The sequence below is a fragment of the Sander lucioperca genome, chromosome 15 (genome assembly GCF_008315115.2).
Source record: "Sander lucioperca isolate FBNREF2018 chromosome 15, SLUC_FBN_1.2, whole genome shotgun sequence".
Taxonomy (NCBI): Eukaryota; Metazoa; Chordata; class Actinopteri; order Perciformes; family Percidae; genus Sander; species Sander lucioperca.
This window is the reverse complement of record NC_050187.1, coordinates 24,490,912-24,511,502: the sequence shown is the minus strand read 5'-3', so window position 1 is coordinate 24,511,502 and position 20,591 is coordinate 24,490,912. Positions and strand designations below refer to the sequence as shown.

Sequence of the window (20,591 nt, the reverse complement as noted above, 5' to 3'; positions counted from 1 at the left end):
TGTGATGGGGATTTTGGGGGGAAGGTATGAAGGCATCACGTGGCTGTCCAGTACTAATGATACCGTCGCTTGTTCATCTGTGGCAACCAGGGCCAGGCGTCTGTCAGGTCGGGAGGACAAGGGCACGCGTGAGAGAGAGAGAGTAAGAGAAGAAGCAGCAGCTCAGAGAGGAAGTTAGGGAACTATCGTGTCATCAGCATTACAGTCAATCCAGCTGTCCGTCCTTAACGAAAACACGCAGTTGAGTTTCGGGGGAACAGAAAGTATAACGGCACAATGATGATGACCCAGGTGGAGACCACGGTACACTATGATAACGGCTATGAGGAGGAGTACATGCTCCAGGAGGATGAGTGGGACAGGGACATGTTACTGGACCCTGCCTGGGAACAACAGCAGAGGAAAGTAAGTAAAACAAAAAAAACGGCTGTTTTAAATGATAAAACGAAGTTGAGTAGCTATATTTTCGCCCTGTGTGATGGCTATAAATGAGACAACTACAATGTAACTAGCACTGTAATAATTACATTAGAAGTTCGTTTTTCAAAGTTCAAATAGTTTATTTGATATTTCCATGTAACGCTACTCTGTGAGTAATTGGACATCATAGTTTTAGACAGCTCTGTTTGTCTAACGTCAAGTAGACCATAGTAAGGAGCTGAACCTCCGGTTAATAGTTTCAAAGTAAAACACAACGTTAATGGCGAACCTAACGTTTCTCAGGAGCGTTAAGTTGATTAAAAGTGGCAAATAAAAATTAACTTGCTGTTTCTTTTACCATAGAGGCCAAGTTAATGAAACATTTGTATTCTGCAATTACCGATTTGTGGGTGTACGTCATGTCATGCGTAACGTCATTTTGAGAAAGGTGCAGCTAACACAGAATACAATATAACGTTAGCAGTTAATAACCATTAATAACCCAAACTCGTTGAATTGTTCTACGCAAGGTGGCCTCTGCTCGACACCAATTCACATAAACTGTTAACTTTAAAGTAGTTAAGTAAACAATGAAGTAACGACATCTACTTTAGCCAGTCTATCTGGCACTTATAACCTTACGTTAAGTTAACTCATAAACTGCAGAACAGGAGATATTGGTCTATACAGTTCAAATTGTAAACAAAACTAAAAAATCTTTACGCGAAAAGGCCAATAGTTTATAATATTTTTCATGCTTTTCTCATAAAATGCACAATTGTGTATAATATGAGAGCTTATCCGCTGTACTATTTGGAGTTATAATTTGAAGGACAGCGTCACTTAACTTCCGGTATGGTTGTAGTTAAGTGCTGCCGACTTGACGCAGCCGATTGTCCAGCCAGGGAGGGCGGCTTGACGGACGGATGCGGTGGGTACCAGCTAACAATAGCTGTGCCTTCCAGCGGCTCTCCAGACTGCTGCCTCTCTACTGATACGTGCGGAATGCGAGCTGTCAACAGATGCTTCTAACACATGATGACGCTCTTGGGATTAGAATGGACGCTGCATCTAATTTTAACCTCGGGACCAAAAGGCATTATAGTAGGGTTAATCCAGTGTCCTTGGTGCGGAATTCTTTTGTTTATAGAAACCATGCAGAAATATTGTACCAGCAGCACCAGCTCAACTCAAAATAGCATCGGCCTCCCACACTGTCAGTTGGTTTTAGGGCTTTAAAAGTTTTCCTGGGCCTTAAACTGCAGCTCTTTGCACAACTGCTCCATGCCCATAACCTCCTGGCCCCCACAGGGATGATGACAAAACTGTGTATTTTTGGTAACACAAGGCAGCAATATGTCCCTGATCTGTATATACAACTATTTTTCCAGTCATCTTTTTACTGATCATAATTTGGAGTTGACAAGTTGCTCATTGGAGAGCAGCTGTTCAAAATGATCAGAATTGACACAAAGCACCAGTGATGGCTGTATACAGTAACGTGGTATAGTGTTTGTTTTTGGCATGGTGGGAGATGATGAAGTTGCTCTATGCCCAACCAGATTTTTATATAGCCTACCTTTATACCCCTTCCTGACACTTACAGTGAGCAGTATTGTAGCCACAAGGCTTTTATTTGGTCTATTGGGTCACCTTTTTTTAATACTTTTTCTCCAATAGCCTTAGATCTATCATCTAGCTCAAGCCCTGGCACAGCGACCTTACTTTAAATCATGGTAGCAGCTGTGGTTTCTTCAGTGAATAATATTATAGGCTCTATCTTTTCAACATGTTAAACAGTCAATTATCATGTATTTCCCATCCTCCTTGACACAGCCTGTGTCTGGTGACCTAGTGAGGCCCCAAAGGCATCAGCTACTTCAGTGACAGGGTTGGTCCTCGCTGGATGGGAGTCATAAATATTTTTAGCTTTAATCGTCACTGGTCAGTAGTGCTGGAGAGGGAGCAGTGGGCTTGGAAAGTGGGCAGCATGGGTCTACGACTGTGGCTGAGTCAAATTTGGACAACTAGCAGGCCACTTTTTTTTACAAGAAGGGCAGCAGTTAAATGTCACATACACACTGGGGACTCACTCAGTGTGGAATGTGATGGCCTTTACTCTCAAGGCTGTAATATTCTGTTCTTGCACCGGCATTCAGAGGGGAAGCCTAAGTGGCTGGCTGGGCACCCATATACAGCCCTACTGGGTACAAGGATGTGTAAGAATCAGGGTTGGTAAAAGTGCTAAAATATCTTCCTCAAGTAACTTTGTTGAATTTATATATTAGCCCATAAAATAACAGGTGTAAAAATACACTCAAAACAAAAGTTAAAAGAAGCTCAAAAAATTACAAAGTAAAAACTACAGAGCTACTTTTTAGAAAAATAAAACATGTTACATTTGTATTAATTTTTTTTAATATAGGCCTATAGTTACTTACATTTCCTCCTATATAAGGGATGAGAACACAAATTCATTACACAATTTTCTTAAAAATGAAGTGCCAAAAAGTGAATCCAAATGTAAAAGCAAAGCATGCTTATGTATCCATTCTTTCCTGAATTACTATTGACTACTAATAACTGTAATAAATGTTTTAGAATGTACCACAAGCATTATATTTTGATCACTGAATTTAACAGTACTTAAAAAAGTACAAGTACTCCTTTGTTTTTGTGAGGGTAAAAAGGAAAAGAGCAAAATGCCAAGTCTAGCATTCACTTAGCTTACAATAGACCATTTAAACAGATACACTAATCATAGTAGCTTATTTAAAAAAAAAAATATTGTGGCAGGAGTTAACATTTTTGATACTATGACAGACCCATTAATTCTCCCTTTTGCATATACCTCAAATTATTTAAAAATAGAATATTTAACCATGCTCTCATCCTTTATCCATGCCTGCCTGTCTTCATACCTCAGCATAGTAATGAGTGTGACCTGGAAGAACAGCATACATGTATTGTAAGCTATCTCTTTGTAGCTGTAACCAGTCACATTATAAGTGGCAAAAAAGTGACAGAAAGTGACGTGAGGGGAAAACTCTCTCAGTATCCATGTGACATTTTCACTCATGTTGACGCAGCGAGACATTTTGACGTTTTTCCTCCCAGTCTCTTATCGTGAGGCACAGCAGAGCAGTCTAAATTTAACGCCTTATATCGGTCGGAATGTGCTCTGTGGTCGGCTCTGAGCTTTCATCCGTACAGTGTTGAGTGCCTGTGAACTCTGTGGCTCGCTATTGACAGACTTTATAAAAATAGGAGGAGAAAGACAATGATCCTGTCTTAACTTGATTTACAGTATTTCAGTACCCCACATGGTTTTGTTCTGATGGTTGTGAGCTGTGGAACTACTGGAAGAAAAAGTTGAAATTGGTCACAAATGGGTCACTGAAGGTTAATCTGAAAATGTAGCAGTGGTCAAAGAGGTTAACATCAATTTGGTATATAGTATTGTAGTGAAGACTTGTTAAGCTGTTAGCTGCCTCAGTTTGTTTAGGTCTAGTGCAGAGAAGACTATTCTAATCTATGTAATGGAGGTTTTAAGTCAGTATGCATATCATTTATAGATTAGTGGTATTTCTCCTTTTGTATTATCTGTGGTGCATCAACAGAGCTTCACAGAAGTGCAGGAATAACTGCAATTTTAATGCCCAGAATAATTTGCATTTGTATGGCGACATTTGATCAAATCCCATTTTAATGGACCTTGGTCTCCCTTTCCTGTTAGACCTTCACAGCCTGGTGTAACTCCCACCTGAGGAAAGCTGGTACTCAAATTGAAAATATTGAGGAGGACCTCAGGAATGGACTCAAACTCATGCTGCTTCTGGAAGTTATCTCAGGTTAGATCACAATGCCAGTTACACAATTTATTCTTTGTGATACCACACCAGTAGGATAATGTGCACATTTGAATCACCTTTAGCAACATTTTAATCAATGTGTTATTCATTTTGTGGTTTATTTTGCTTTTAATATGATATACTTGTTTCAGTTTGAGCACATATCTGACTCTGTCGCATAATGTTCTCTTTGCAGGAGAGAGGTTACCCAAGCCAGACAGAGGGAAGATGCGGTTTCATAAGATTGCTAACGTCAACAAAGCGCTGGAGTTCATCACGAGCAAAGGAGTGAAGCTGGTCTCCATTGGAGCTGAAGGTACCCACAACCTTCCTGTATATATGAATATCAGGTGTCCAACATGAACTCAGAAACATAGAATACTATGAGTGATAATCAGACTTTATTATTCACTCTAGTGCAAACTGATGGCAACAGGTTGTTTGCCTTTCAGAGATTGTGGACGGTAATGTGAAGATGACTCTTGGAATGATCTGGACTATCATCCTCCGCTTCGCCATTCAGGACATTTCTGTAGAAGGTGAGATAATTAAATCCAAAGAATCCAAATCTAGTTCATTTTCCATAGACATAGTGTCCACTGAATCTAAACAAAGAACGTATACTATGTTATCACCGCTATGGAACCATTTCCTATGAATTCACTTTCTACTCAGAAACATCTGCCAAGGAAGGTCTTCTCCTGTGGTGTCAGAGAAAGACTGCCCCCTATAGGAATGTCAATGTCCAAAACTTCCATGTCAGGTAATGTCAGGTGTTCTACACATCAAATACTGCTCATTTTATCTTAAATGCTGTTTGGTTATAGCAATACTTTTTTTGATCGATAACTAATCTAGGTTGTTCTCTCATTCTGTACAGCTTTATTTCAATTGACCATACAAAAATGTGTTATAGCAGTAGATATTACAGTAATATGGAGTTTGTACAGTGAATAAACTCATCTGATAGCTTTATATCAGTACTAAGTTCTTCCTGAGGTGGACTTTAAACAATACAAAATATCTGGACTTGAGTATGGCATCAGCAAAATGCTGCCTCCAAGTGCTGTTCTACCTCTAATAGTTAATGCTATATCTGGACTCCAGAGCATCTCTGAGTCAAGTTAGCAAGTTACCTTTTTGAACTGACATGTTGGTTTTCTCTGCTCTTCGCGTTGTGAAGCTGGAAGGATGGCCTGGCCTTCTGCGCCCTGATTCATAGGCACAGACCCGACCTCCTCGACTACTCTAAGCTCAACAAGGTGTTGTGTGGTTTCTCTTGTAACCAGGATGCTGTGTTTCAGCCCCAAAAACTAACATGACTGACACGATTCCACAAAATGAACACCTCTGTCACAGTGTGAGCTGATTAAAACACATACTGAACTCAGTATAATTTTTATGGGCTATGATGTGTTGACTTGTTGACTGAGAAAAACTAGTCTATATCTAGGACTGTATGCTATCTTTTTGAGCCATTTCCTCTGCTACTAAGTTACTTACAGTGCTCATCTGGTTGCTTGTTTGATTGAGTTATCTGGGAAATGGGTGTTTGATCCAGAGATGATTACAAAATATAGTGGTTTGAGCTTGAAATAGTTCGTTGGGTACTGTTGATACTATTTATGGCACTTTTGGGTACACTTAGAAATATGTGGCATTTAATAGGACCAGCTCCATGTTGTTTACAGTGTAAAGTATTCAAGGCGAAGTAAACTGTCCACGGGAAATCCACTGGGTTGTCGTAGGCAGAAGCACTGTGCAGTAATGTTTGCTGCTGATGAAACAGTGTGTTATTTGGCGAATGGATATGATTATTTAATCTATGGATGTGTTTCTTCTTCCCAGCATAATGTTTTTATACCAAGTGCATTCATTTAGTCTCATATCATGCTTCAATATTCTAAACTAAAGCAGTTTACGTGGTACACAACTTTAGCATAATGAGCATGAATTGCTTTAGTCTTTATCCCACTATGTCCATTACAACCTTAGATTTCATGGTGAGGTGATACATATGCACGCCAAGGCATTTTTGTTTTCTCATCCAGCATGCGTGTGTGCATACTACTTGATCTTAAATATTTTTCAGGACAAACAAATCCACTGTTCATTTAAACACTCTGGATTTAAAGATTTTAAATTTAAATGGCCAGGATTCTCCGTGTTTGTGTTTAAACAGGTGAGGGCCTCAGTGAGCCATGCTGCTTGTTTGCAGAGCTAGAGAGCCCAGCTGACAGCCCTCCAGTGATTGTCAAGCAACAGTAATGCTTGACAAATGTACCCTTTCCCCACTGGAAGAAGGGGCTGTCTTAAATATCCACACAGCAGCCAGACAGCCATCCCCTCTGGCTACTGTGGGGATATTTGAGGCTTCTCTTTTACAGTGACAATTCAGTTAACAATAAAACTGCAAGTTGGGGGCAGGGGGGACGGGACGACAATAGAGGTTTTGTCCATAAGGTTTTGGTGTGATTTTATTAGTTTATACTGGAAATAAATTGTTCATGACCTACCAAATCAGACCATGTATTCATGAGAAACTGGAATGCTGAGCTGAAATAGAAACATTTACTTTAGCTAGACCAATTTTGGCCCAATAGTGTATAGTAGGGGAATAGCCACAGAAACATGACCCTAGTCCATGCAGAGCTCAGGCTTAACTTTACCTCTGCTATTGTCCATGATGTCATGTTGTGTTCCCCAGTTAGAGGCTGTCGGTCCTCATGAAAGTCAGGAAGATGTCTATTAGATGGGTACTGTGATATTTATCAGTAAAATCTTAGGAAGGATGGTGTCGATTTTCATACTTAGGGAAAGGGCACTCGGGGTAAATATGAGTGATGAGGCACACACACACACACACACACACACACACACACACACACACACACACACACAACCTACCATATCTACTGTATATCTCTATACTGCTTTTTCTCACTCTTTAAATCTCTTTGACATACATATTCACGCACTCTGTCACACCACAACGTTTTAGTTCTGCTCATGCTGCCAGGAGACAGTTGCATTGTGCGCCAGACAGCTGTTGAGTCTGGCTCCAGGTGAGCGTGTTTGTTAAGCTTGCGGTGTTACAGCCGGCCGAGACAGCTCTGGTCAGGGGCGTGCACACAAACACACACAGAAGTATTGGGGTATCCTTCTATCCTTTTATCCATCCCTGCATCCCGTCAACAATTTACCACCCTATCCACCCATCTATGTGTCCTGCACTGGATCTGTGAGCAGCTGGCCCTGTCATGTAGTGTTCTAGCCCCCAACCCCCTACCTTTATGGAACAGCGGTACAGAGATAGGGACAATAGCAGCAGCATGATCCCTTTACACAATTGCACTCTCACTGACTGTCCCATTAGCAGGAATGGGTTCACCGTCAGCTGTTGGTTTTATGCACCACTCCCTCTCGTGTGAACACTTGGTTTCTCATGTCAGAGTCACTTTTTTGTAAATCTGTCATTTCAAGATATTGGATGTATATTGTAGGGGGTGAAATGTTTTCTTAAATAATCTGTTAGCGTACTAATGTACTAGCTGATTCATTTATAGTAATTTAATGTAATATTATAGTTATTCAAGTACATTTTGAAGTAAAGATAACTAACATCTGCTGGTTATTGATTCATAAATGTGATGATTTGCTTGCCTTTGTCATCATCTCTCATTTTAAATGCAGTAATTGTAATAATCATTTGATGTAATCGGTAGTTGTCAGATAAAAGCCCAACATGTACAATACCTCATTCATGTTATGGATTTGAGAAATTATAACGAACAAATAATTTTCCCAATCAGACTGGTTTTATGGTTCTGATCAAGCTGCAATCATCAACATGTGAAGTTCCTAAAAAAACATCCAGCTCAAGTGAAAACTAGAAAAAGTACAAATTCATTTTTAGGTTTTTGTGCAGAAGCTCTCTCAAGTATAAATTTATAATAAACGAGTGCCATTAAGTTAATATGCATGTACAGTAGGTGATCAGGGAGTATGATGTGTCCAGTCCACCATAGCATGGAGGTCAGCGCGGTGGCATTTTAAGTCCAGCATTGCTGCTCAGTGATGTAGAATTGTGTTTCTGTATTTAGGATGATCCTCTGGGGAACCTGAACCTGGCTTTTGACATAGCCGAGAAACACCTGGACATTCCCAAAATGCTGGACGCAGAAGGTAATGTTAAATGGAATAGAAGTACCCAATATGAGTTTTCTGATTAAAAACACTCTCATATACTGTTGAAATATGGGTTTGCAATATGAACTTCACTATGTGTGTATGAGGAGATTTTGTCTGTTGGAGGTCTATTTGTGTTTGCAATGTTTCAGTCCTAAAATCACACTTGAAGAAGACTTAAATGGATGTGCTGCTTCTGTCTCCTTTCATTCTTCAAAAGTAATTTTCTGCTTATTTGATTTTGCACTTTTTTCTTCCTTTCTACCACCTTGACCTTTTCCTCCCTCACGCTGCAAAAGATATCATCAACACCCCCAAGCCTGATGAACGAGCTATCATGACCTATGTGTCCTGTTTTTACCATGCTTTTGCTGGAGCTGAGCAGGTATAGTGGTCGAACCTATCACCTTACCAATTTCTATTTTTAGATGACTTAGCTATCCCTATACATATGCGTTTTGAGAACAGGTGGACAAATCTAACATTGTCATTTTGATCAACAAATGAATTGCAAGGATAATGTTATTAGAGAATTTGAATCAATCAATAGGCATGGCCCACTGTGTTACTTTGCTGGTGTAATTACATTATATTCATGCCCTGTGCTCTCAGGCAGAGACGGCTGCCAACAGGATCTGTAAGGTGCTTGGTGTAAACCAGGAGAATGAGAAACTGATGGAGGAGTATGAGAGACTGGCCAGTGAGGTAATGCATGATTTGAAATTGAATTAAAATATATTCTCTTGTATGATGATGACACATTGTGCAATGGAATCTTTGATTTGTCAAAGCTAAGTTAAACTTTTGTGAATAATGGTATGTACAGTACACATTACACTAAAGTGTGATATCTGCCTCTTACTTGAAACTAATTAAGAGTAAAAGTAAAACACATCTTTTAATCCTCTCACTTGTGTATCCTATTGCTGTGATAAGCTGAGACCCATCTGCTTAAAAAAACAATAATTCACACAATCTTCCTGACACACTGCTATCTTAACATGGGGCTTTCTTGCCTCTCCACTTATATTCCCATGTTGTCCTTGTGTTTCCCAGCTGCTTGAGTGGATTCGCCGCACCACTCCCTGGCTGGAGAACCGAACCCCAGAGAAGACCATGGCGGAGATGCAGCGAAAGCTGGAGGACTTCAGGGACTACAGACGCCAGCACAAGCCCCCAAAGGTGCAGGAGAAGTGCCAGCTGGAAATTAACTTCAACACCCTGCAGACCAAGTTGCGCATCAGCAATCGCCCTGCCTTCATGCCCTCTGAGGGGAAGATGGTATCTGTAAGTCCAAATTCTTCAAACAGCACGAGAAGTGTTCGGGATTGTGTGTACCACTGTTTATGTCAAGTACTTTAAAGGAGAAATCTTTAACAGGATAAAGGAGTAATAGAGGATGATTTGTTCTACACTTTTTTTGCAACTTCAAATAATATGTATGGACATTTCTTATTTGCTAGGGTGGAATAATTTTAAAACATCTTAAGTGAGTTTAAACTGTGGTTTTCATTGTGCTCAGGACATAACCAGTGCATGGCAGGGGCTGGAGCAGGCAGAGAAAGGCTACGAGGAGTGGCTCCTTACAGAGATTCGTAGGTTGGAGAGGCTGGACCACCTGGCTGAAAAATTTCGCCAAAAAGCCACCAATCATGAGAACTGGGCCAGCGGTCAGTTGTATTTTTATATTTGGCATTGTACTGTAACTGTCTGCATGCTTGCTTTTCTGTCTGTCTCTTACTGCAACAGTATGTCTACAGGTCTGCATGTTTATCTGTTTATCCTGTTTTTCTACAGGCATCTGTATTCCTACATCACTGGCTGCTTTTCAGTGTTTCCTCTGATCTCGTTTTTTTTTTAGACTTGTTTCTAATGAGATTTGATTGAAGGTTTTAGAGTCTGTCCACAATCAGGTCATTTTCTTTATCTGCAATGACCAAATAAGGCCTGTGTTTAGACCTAACCTACTAATCATCCTTCCCTGTCTTACCTCATCCCCCTCTCTCTCTCTCTCTCTTTGCATATGTGTGATATTTAGGTAAAGAACTGATCCTGTCCCAGAAGGACTATGAAACAGCCACCCTGATAGAAATCAGAGCATTGCTTCGAAAACACGAGGCCTTTGAGAGTGACTTGGCAGCCCACCAGGACAGAGTGGAGCAGATTGCCGCCATTGCACAGGAACTCAAGTATGCACTCCTTATAGCAAACGTTTGCAGTCATGTGTCATGGAGGCCCAAGAGTATGTTTTTTACTCCTGCCAAACACAACACCACAGAGGGGAAAAAGGAGGGGGGGGAGCTAATAGAAAAATCAACTAATGCAATTTGTCTGTATCTCTTTTGTAAATATCACTTTAATAGCATTTTGGCTTTAGACACTGTATAACCTACAGGGGTGATTGTCTTGATAGCTTATGGATAACAAGCTATAAAGGACATTGTGCACAACACAACACTACTCTCACATTAAAAATGCTGTCTTCAAATGATCCCCGAAACATCTGTTGCCTTTGCTCACATTTAAGAGAGTAGAAGAAGAAGAAGAAGAAAAGAGATAAGCAGTGCAGAAAACAATTTGGAACAATATGAACTCACTGTCTCTTAAATGTGATTTGCTTGTGAGATGATTTTGAACCACTTTAGGAAAAGGTATTCATGAAAATGACTTCAACCCTCTTCTCTTTAGTTTAGAACATGTCATTAAAAGGGTGAAGGGTGTGGTTCACACGTTCACATGCACGTTGATGTTTTCAATCAGCAGTCAATGATGAACACCTGTCCATCATTACCTTCTCAGTCTGGGATTGGCTACAGAGTTCTTCCTGTTTCATATTTAACCCGTGCTCAGAGAGGAAGATATTTCAGCTGACATTCAAATGGCAACTTGGTTTCCTACAAGGTATGGGATGGTTAAACTACTATGTTTGCTTGTTTATTTTCTATTCATGGCTCATTTATTTTACTGACATTTTTGACAATGCTGTTTTCTTTTACAGTCTGTTGCTCATCATTGCACTTTTAAGCAGAAATGTCTGTTGCTTTCCTGCTAAAAAAGGTAATTCTATCACTTCATTGAGAATACCAATGTACTTGGATGCTTACAAACTTGAGTTGATTGTTATCACACTTTCTTGGGTTTATTGACTTTTACCACTATTTTTCCCCTTAGGCTGGAGCCAGTATGGTCCTTATGAGGGCAGTTTCTCTAACATGGAGGCACGTCCTGACTTCCATGATGGCTCATCCCAAAGTGCTCCTGCACAGCCTTCTATTGTGAGTTACCCTGCTGTCTCATTCCCGTCTGAATCCATGGAGAAGGGTGTGGATTCTAGTCCTGGAAGCTATGCAGCAAGCCTCAGCCCCATTCCAGTCATGTCCAGTGACGCTTCATGGTATGCTGCTCCTGGTTGGGGTATTGTGCAAGATTCTGCGACTACCTACACCGCATCCAGAACATCCCAGCCCAGATCTAACATTGGCCTCCCCCCTCAACCGTTCTTTCAAGCAAGTGAGCTTGACCAATATGAAGCATACTTGGATCACGGAAATTGGGAAAGTGAGGAGCTAAGCTATCCTCAGCTGCCACTTTCTACATATCCAGAACTTGGCTTCCAGCCTGGGGAGTTGCATCTGTATTCCTCAATCCTTGAGCATGGAAATGAAGAGCGTGAACCGGAAGAACAAGGTTTCATGCCACTGGCTCCCTATGCCTTTATGCCACAAGGATTGTCAACTGCTTCCACATCGCAAGAAGGCCCCATGCAGCTAGTTGCACAAGAGCTGACACCAGTTGGACCAAGCCAGTACCACATCTTGACTGGTCGGCTTCCTCCTGGCAAATACTCTCTCTTGAGTCAAACTATAAGGAAGGCAGAGACCAATGGAATGACTCCCAAAATCCACTAACGGGAGCTTCAGGAATATATCAACATTTAGCCAGACTGAACAACTTGAAGCAAATTTGTATGCTCTACAATGTATTTTGAGGTCTGTGTTTGTGACACTTAATAAATCCTAAGTGAATGTTTAATGTATTCTGTTTTCTTTAATAATAGGGGTTGGGAGGATTTGGCTTACATTTTTCTTCAAAGGAAAATTGGGCTACTGTAGCTTAAACCACTCGGTGTGGCCATGAAATCTAATTATATCCTGGTTTCAAACTGTACTGGCTGCATGTCAGCATCCAAAGGCAAAGGGACGCTGTTACACTATAGACAGGGGCAAGCTAATGTAGGGGAAACATGAGAAATCTAATTTTCCTTTTCCAGAACCCACAATAGACAAAATAATGAAATATCAAATTCCCTTTTTATTTAGTAGCCACAAGTTCCATTAACCTTTTTGTATTGATGATTCACTTGCTACTTTTGTTCTTTCCTTTCCTTAAGGTCTCCGACCCTAAGCTCGCAAGATTCTTGCAGACGTGTGTGTGTGTGTGTGTGCAAAGTCTATAGAACTGATACTATTAAACATTCCACATCACTTGCCTAATGTAGCTACACTTTTTCAAAAATTTTATTTTTTTTGGGGGGGGGGAGGATATCTGACAAACCTTAAAACAGTTGCTGCTATGGCGGAGTCTTGCCTTCTCTTTATTTTTTTTATATAAGGACACCTACATATCTGGAGAAACAATGACCCAGTTAATCTCTTTTCCACAACTGGGAAAAACAGCTGCTCCTTTGTTTTTCCAGTGAGCTGGACTACCATGACGTGGCTGCTGTGAACCAGCGCTGCCAGAGCATCTGTGACTTGTGGGACAAGCTGGGGACTCTGACTCAGAAGAGGAGAGAGGCGTTGGAGGTGAGGGCAGCATTCAAGTCTTGTATCAATGACTTAATATGTGACTGACTGACAAGCAGTTGAAAGGCATTTATATCCACTTTACCATTTTTGTCATAGGCTTAAAGTGTTTTTTCATTATAGCTTGTGAGTTTCTAAAACCTTAGGAATTCATTTCTTTGCATATCTTAGGATAAATTAGTTAGTCCCCACAAGAGTGTGCTAATGTTCTTCACAGACTCCAATAGATGCAAAATGAAGTTGCATCCAAAACCAGCTTGATCAAAATGTCAATGTAAGCATATTTAGTTGTCTGTCAATGACATCTGAACAGTGAAGACGTAACTGATTGAAGAGGAGAGATAATTGGATCCCCTCTAAAATCCCTGACCCAGATAGGATGGTAAAATGGGAGGGTGGAGGGGATCAAGGAGAAATAGATGTAAGAGTCCTGTCCAGGAAGCGACTGGCTGAGAGCCCACTAGCCATTTCCTCTGATCCATGCTGGCCATTCCAGACCTGCAAATGTGTGAGGGCTGTGGAAAAGGGCCAAGGATTAAGTCTGAATGACAGGGACAGAGGTCTGTTTTCTATCAGTCTCCCACTCCCTGCCATCCGCTGGCTGCTGAGGGGAATGATTCTGTCAGGAATAACCAAGCCAGAGTTGGGGGTTAACAAGGCCATACCAATGTTATGCACTCTTGGATTAGTCATCAAAACAGGTGAGGGGATGTTTGTTTGGGATTTGTAAGTAAGATATGAAGATGACTCCTCCTTAGTTCAGGACAGAGCCTAATGTTGAGCTATAGGTTTGGATGTGTTGGGGTTTTCAGGATTTAAAAATATATAAAACAGACATGTGATATCTTGTAATCCTCTCAGCGAACAGATAAGCTGCTGGAGACTATTGATCAGTTGTTTGTGGAGTTTGCCAAGAGGTCAGCTCCTTTCAACAACTGGATGGAAGGAGCCATGGAGGATCTGCAGGACATGTTCATAGTGCATACTATTGCAGAGGTCCAGGTAGGCTTACTAACAGCACTGTAGACTTACACACTTACTGCTATTTGAGAGATTCAACTTTTATTTCACAGTATTGCTGCTGTTGAAAAAGTCCAATTAAGATTAACCTGCGCCTAATTTGTTTATGATTCATGTTTGGATGTTTAATGTTATATAGTGAGTAATCTTGGTAGACCTTTTACACTCAAAATAAAAATTTAGTTTATACATTTTGACAAAATGGAATATTTAATACAATTTAAGGACTTGCCTTTTCCCATTCCAGAGTCTAATCGCAGCTCATGAGCAGTTCAAAGCTACTCTTCCCGAGGCAGATGCAGAGAGACAGGCCATCTTAGGAATCCACAATGAGGTGCAGAAAATTTCTCAGAGCTATGGGATCAAGGCCAACATTATCAACCCGTACAGCACCCTCACAACTGAAGAGCTTCTCAACAAGTGGGAAAAGGTAAAACTCAATTAGACAACACAATTCAGATAGTGGCTCTCTGGCTGTACAAAACCATTAATTATGGAACAAGGAGTGCAATATCTCCATCCACGTAAAGAAGTGCTGTTCTTATATTTTATCACTGGATTAACTCTGCACCCAGTATGAATCTAAAGCATAATACTAACATAATTCTGTTTAATGTTGATGACCCTTTTCAGGGAGAAATAAGACATAACACACTCAAATCATGAGTAGACCTTGAAGCCTGGGTGCTGGATCCTTAATGTAGATAATAAAAAAGGAAAGACGAGGACCACACTGTAATTTGACTTTTTAATAGTGCCACATGGACGTTTCAGGCAAGATGCCCTTCTTCAGCGTGTATTCTGGCAATTTCACAGTTAATATACACAGGTGGGTTTAATTATAGGGGACCGTAACCAACCAACACAACAAATCCATCCCAACAGTGGGAGCCACAATCTTTCTAGGCACAGTCTCACGATGTACGATACTAAAACATGAAAAATCAAGACGCGCATGTATTCACTTCATAAGAAACAAGCGAATGAAATCTCCTCATTCATCCTATTGGGAATGAGGGTATCAAGGAAGTGTATCCAATACCCCCCCCCTTTGGAGAGATAATTCTGTCCCTATTACCACCTCTCCGTGGCATCGTCACTGTCTCCATGCCCATGTAGTGTAGTTCACTCAAGCTGGTGTTCTAGTGCCTAGCTCCCGATTATTTATTATGATTTCGAATAGAACACTTACTGTATGTTCACAGATCCTGGTTTTTAACTCTTGTTTTGTTTTCCCAACATAATAAAAAATTACATGGATATTTTAACCACAAATGTAGTGTGATTCTGCTCCTAACCCTGATGTCAACACCAGACTTGGAATGGATTGATTACCCCTTATTTATAGAATAGCAATGTATTATGATATATATAATTATGACAAGGAAAATTCACTCTAGGTATCTGAGACAGAAAATGAGTGGGCCTCTTAGGTAAATCTGATTTTACTAGGTAGTTGTGTAAGTTGGAAGACCTCTTAACAAAAATATCTAGGCAGAGTTTTAAATGAACTTGCAATTTGTGGGTCACTTTTCAATATGTGCCATTATTTACTCACTACTTGTTTGACTTAGATATAGGACTATACTGTACGTGGATACAAATGCAAGACATTGAGAAGAGGAATCTCGAGACCTGGGACCAGGGTCTTGCATTTAAGCCCTTTGTGTGTGCATCTGTGTGTTTTCTAGGTGAAGATGCTTGTTCCTCAGAGAGATGGTGCCCTTCAAGAGGAGATGGCACATCAGCATGCCCATGAAAGGCTGAGACGACAGTTTGCTGCCCAGGCTAATCTCATTGGACCCTGGATACAAGCCAGGATGGAGGTTAGACATACAGACTTCAGAAATTTGACAGTTATCTCCATCTAATCAAATAAAGACCTAAAATGGATGATGATGATTATATTCAAATGCATTCCACATAAGGAAGGACACTGGTGGTGGGCTGGCCTGATAATGAAGATAATTGAATAATGCAAAGTATTATTATTATACATACACAATATTTCTCAATCAAATGCTCTATCTCCTGACAGAATTTACTCTTAGCGACAGGTAAATGACTCCCTGCAGTATCAGTTAGCAAACAATCTGATATTTAGACCAGCACTGTAAGATGTATGAAGTTGACCTGCTTTGTTATCCTAACAGGAGATTGGGCGCTTCTCCCTGGAGATAGGAGGTACCCTGGAGGACCAGATGACCCAGCTGAAGCAATGTGAGCACGTCATTGTTGCTTACAAGCCCAACATCGACAGGTTGGAGGGAGACCACCAGCTTATCCAAGAGTCCCTGGTGTTTGATAACAAACACACCAACTACACTATGGAGGTACACAGCAGTGGCAAACATGACTGCATGCATGTACAGTATTTGCAAACACATACAAAAGCTCTTACATAAGATACTTGAAATTATACATTAATAAGCATACATTTAGATATCCAGTTTTTAAAAATATTTTTTAAATTGCTCAAGATGTGTCTATGTCCGTCTGTCACCACATCAACAGCATATCCGTGTCGGGTGGGAGCTGCTCCTCACAACCATCGCCCGAACCATCAACGAAATTGAGACCCAGATCTTGACCCGGGATGCCAAAGGCATCAGCCAGCAGCAGATGAATGAATTCAGATCCTCTTTCAATCACTTTGACAGGGTACATCTCTCTTTACCATTTCACATCACTGGAGTCTTTTTTTGTGTGATTTGAGTAACTCATCTGAAACAATCAGAGCGATTCAGAAGCAGTGCAGAGGTTGTGGTGGTAACCCTGTATTTAGAGATTGTTCTGTGACCCAAAATACCTCCCTAGAGGTGTTTGTGTGCAAGAGGATGAGTTCTGACTAAAAGCAGGAACAGTGTTCAGTAGCTGACTTTACATTTGACCGAAGCATTTCCTGGTACAGAAGGTGAATGAAAATGTAACAAGTCTCCTTTGGCCCTCACAGATTACCACAAATAATGCACTATAAAAACATGAGATGCTATTGTACTGTGGAATGTTTATCCACATTGTATATGTTATGGCTCATAAGAATACCATGACATGAGAAAGTGAATTGATGGTTTATCCAAGTATACGGTTTTATTTATTCAAACTACATTTGTATTTTGAAATTCCACATGCTGACTATGTCTCATCATGCCAGAGTAACAGCATGGATAATACACCTGCCAAATACAAATAAAAAAAAATACTGCTGTGTACTAATGTCTCAGATAAGAACATTGTGTGTCTGTGTATCCAACTTTCGTAAGGCACAGTTGTAGTGTCTGCATGCAAGTACTGTATTTGTGGGATTACAATTACTTCTTCTTGAGTTTTTAAGCGCTCAGAAATCAGGTATCATGAAATCTTTAATGTCTTATCTCAAAAGCTAAAAGATTAGGTGCTTGAAGTTGAAATAATGTCTCCTTTTAATTAAATCACAGTGCAAAACATCAGTTTGTCAGTGTCGGATTTGGAAAAAGTTTGAAATTGCATGTGTTTAGGATTTACAATATTGCTGTTATGCTTGATGCTATATTGACAAGCACGTTGTACTGAAAATAATGCACTTGGTTCCGTAATCTTCCCTGACTCTACTTTACCTCTTTATTTCCTTTATGGTGAACCTGAAATTTGGCCATCGAATGTAGAAGAAGAATGGAGCAATGGAAACTGATGACTTCCGAGCCTGTCTCATCTCTATGGGTTATGACTTGGTATGTTATAAATGTGGGTGGGTAGATGGGGCAATGCTATCAGTATTTTACACATACTGTACAAACTCTTCTTATTCTCCACCCATGCCTATCTCAGGGAGAGGTGGAGTTTGCCCGTATAATGATCCTGGTGGACCCCAATGGTACTGGAAACGTCTCCTTCCAGTCTTTCATTGACTTTATGACCAGAGAGACTGCTGACACGGACACTGCCGATCAGGTTGTGGCATCCTTCCGGATCCTGGCAGCTGACAAGGTTTGTGTTAGTGTGGGTTACTGACATACAGGCAGATATTCTAGGACAATACTAATCTACACTATTCCAGTCATTATTTTCAAGTATTTGCCATGTCATGTTGATTTATGATTTACAATTTTGTTCATGAGCTTAAAATGGAAAAGAGCATGAATGTTTCTGGAAACATGTCTGAAGTGCGTTTTTTCTCCACAGCCCTACATACTAGTGGAGGAACTGAGGAGAGAACTTCCCCCTGAACAAGCAGAGTATTGCATCATGAGGATGCCGCCCTACACCGGCCATGGAGCACCACCAGGAGCACTCGACTACACTGCCTTCTCCACTGCCCTCTATGGAGAGAGCGACCTTTAACCGACTAGAAACCGCTTTCATTTACTGACCATTAGTGCCTAACAACCCCCTCCCTGCCTCCATCTCATGATGAATTTAAGGAATCTATACGAAAGTTGAATCAAATATTTTGAATTAAATGTGTTTGTGACCATACCCGGTTTTTGTAGTTTTCTGACATTAGACTGTCTATAATCATGCTGAGCATTGTCATTGTCTTGGTACTCTTCTCCTGTTCACTTGGATAACAATTGCCCCCTATATAAATAGAAATTGCCATGTTCAAATTGTGTGAAACAAGGCATTGTACATTTTGTCTTGTGTCTGGCAGAAAGTATGCTTTTGTGATGAAGGAAACACTAGAAGAGAAATGTACAAAAACGCAGATCACTTGGTAATATGTCAACAGATCATGGTGTTTCTGTAGTTCATCAGTTGAAAAGGCCTGTTTTGTTGAGCAGTGTCATGTTGTGTTTTCATGTTTCTTCACAGTGCCTTTGTTTTGGTAATACAATCTTCTGATTAGGCATTTTGAGGTGCTTTATAGTGAATTGCAGTTTGCAAAAGCAATTTTAGACCCACTGCCATCCAACAATAAACATAGAAAATGGGCCCCCAAAAGTACATGTCTACAATTGCTTAACGGTTTAAAAAGGCAGATGAATAAATGTGCAATACTCATGAGTATAGTGTTTTTAGATTAAACATTTTCTCAGGCAGTAACAAACACATTAATTCTTACATGTGCCTCAAAAGTAGTAGAGTACAATAAACTCCGAAAACCCTTCAAATTGCATTGGAGGTTACCTTTTTCCATGTTTCTTTGTGTTCTATGAGGTAGGCTGCACGAGATAAAAATGATCTTGTCTGCATTTGTGCTTTGTTTATACATGTGGGGAAGGTTTTGCCACTGTATTGTGTGGGGTGAGGCTATTGTATGGCACACATGACATCTAGAGATTACTCTAACATACTTTATTAATTTGATAAATTATAGCATTTTTATATAGACATTTTTCTATTTTGTATGCCTGCCAAAGTCATTGTGCTGACAATTTCTCCAACTTCCTCGAGAGACATGTAAGCATTTTTTTGCTTGTACCTGCCCAAAGTTTTGGCTTAAAAAGCAACTTCATATTTAGCCATCTTTGTGTTGTATGCCTTTAATGTGCGTGCTGAAGTCGTTTCCCAATTTTCCTTTGATTTGACATTTAAGACCTACTGTTAGTAGACATATGCGCTGATTCCTTATTTGTCTATATCATTCAGCTGTTTTACTTGCATAAAATGAAGAAATAGTACTTAAATGTCCATACTGTCATACACAAATTAAGTATTTAAATAAACCGTAGTGGCAATGATTTAACCAAAATGTGCTGGTTATGTACATGCTCATAAAACTTGATGCAAACTCTGCAAATTACTTTCTGCTAAAACAATCATGTAATGCTCTTAATGAAAAAGAATGATAAATCAAGCATTGTTGTGCTTGATTTCACACCCATTGACAATTTGTGAACCATACAAGAGTGCTAAAATACTGTGGAAGTTATCAAAGTGATGGGATTTTCTGTGAGCAGGATCATTGGCCACACAAACTGAACCCAAGGCTCTGGAACACATTATTCATTTGAAAATCAATTTAGACTAGCAAGCAATCCCATTTAAAAGAAAAGTGTACTTTTACTGTACCAAAGAAACATCACCTGAAACACCACTGATCTCTATAGGTCCAAGAGATGTTTGTATTTTTGATGAAAGCTTTGATTTGTTGTATTTTGGAAGGGAAATAAAGATACTCAGGTAGTACTGACACTTCGAAGACATATGCTGGCTCTTTTAACACATTTGGTGAGTTAAACTTTCTTCTTGAGGCTAATTGCTTAAATAAACTGTCTGTGACTAACTAAACAGACAGTTTAAAAATCTTTTAAACTGACCTTTGTTGATCTGAAATGAAGACAGATTCAGCAACTGTATGGCCTATTTCTCGCTTAAAATGTTTTCA

At 40.1% G+C, this 20,591-nt stretch overlaps 2 protein-coding genes across 4 annotated transcripts; both read left to right on the top strand.

Moving 5' to 3' along the window:
* The first annotated feature begins 74 nt into the window (after positions 1-74).
* On the top strand, positions 75-20,409 carry actn2b (actinin, alpha 2b). Its single transcript, XM_031308036.1, has 21 exons — positions 75-405; positions 4,157-4,271; positions 4,468-4,587; positions 4,724-4,810; positions 4,947-5,034; positions 5,455-5,533; positions 8,375-8,456; positions 8,759-8,844; positions 9,072-9,164; positions 9,516-9,746; positions 9,982-10,129; positions 10,498-10,648; positions 13,156-13,264; positions 14,126-14,266; positions 14,532-14,714; positions 15,976-16,110; positions 16,438-16,617; positions 16,799-16,945; positions 17,929-17,994; positions 18,092-18,250; positions 18,446-20,409. Exons 1-21 carry the CDS (start codon positions 277-279, stop codon positions 18,602-18,604), a joined length of 2,688 nt encoding a protein of 895 aa, XP_031163896.1. The 5' UTR covers positions 75-276; the 3' UTR covers positions 18,605-20,409.
* LOC116055975 lies at positions 11,307-12,491 on the top strand. Of its 3 annotated transcripts, XM_035992048.1 has the most exons (4): positions 11,323-11,360; positions 11,440-11,516; positions 11,631-11,780; positions 11,820-12,491. In XM_035992048.1, the coding sequence occupies exons 1-4, from the start codon at positions 11,338-11,340 to the stop codon at positions 12,365-12,367; spliced, it is 798 nt and encodes a 265-aa protein (XP_035847941.1). In that variant the 5' UTR covers positions 11,323-11,337; the 3' UTR covers positions 12,368-12,491. The 3 variants fall into 3 exon arrangements, with proteins under 3 accessions (XP_031163928.1, XP_035847941.1, XP_035847940.1); XM_031308068.2 differs by having other exon boundaries at positions 11,307-11,360; positions 11,458-11,516; positions 11,631-12,491; XM_035992047.1 differs by having other exon boundaries at positions 11,631-12,491.
* Positions 20,410-20,591: the final 182 nt, after the last annotated feature.

Excerpts from the sequence above, each read along its gene's own strand:
- LOC116055975 (XM_035992047.1), top strand. The coding sequence starts at position 11,338 with ATGGCAACTTGGTTTCCTACAAG. Across the intron at positions 11,361-11,439 it reads GCAACTTGGTTTCCTACAAG|TGCTGTTTTCTTTTACAGTC; the intron begins GTATGGGATGGT and ends CATTTTTGACAA. Across the intron at positions 11,517-11,630 it reads TTGCTTTCCTGCTAAAAAAG|GCTGGAGCCAGTATGGTCCT; the intron begins GTAATTCTATCA and ends TTTTCCCCTTAG.
- actn2b (XM_031308036.1), top strand. The coding sequence starts at position 277 with ATGATGATGACCCAGGTGGAGACCACGGTACACTATGATAACGGCTAT. Across the intron at positions 8,457-8,758 it reads CAAAATGCTGGACGCAGAAG|ATATCATCAACACCCCCAAG; the intron begins GTAATGTTAAAT and ends ACGCTGCAAAAG. Across the intron at positions 13,265-14,125 it reads AGAGGAGAGAGGCGTTGGAG|CGAACAGATAAGCTGCTGGA; the intron begins GTGAGGGCAGCA and ends TAATCCTCTCAG.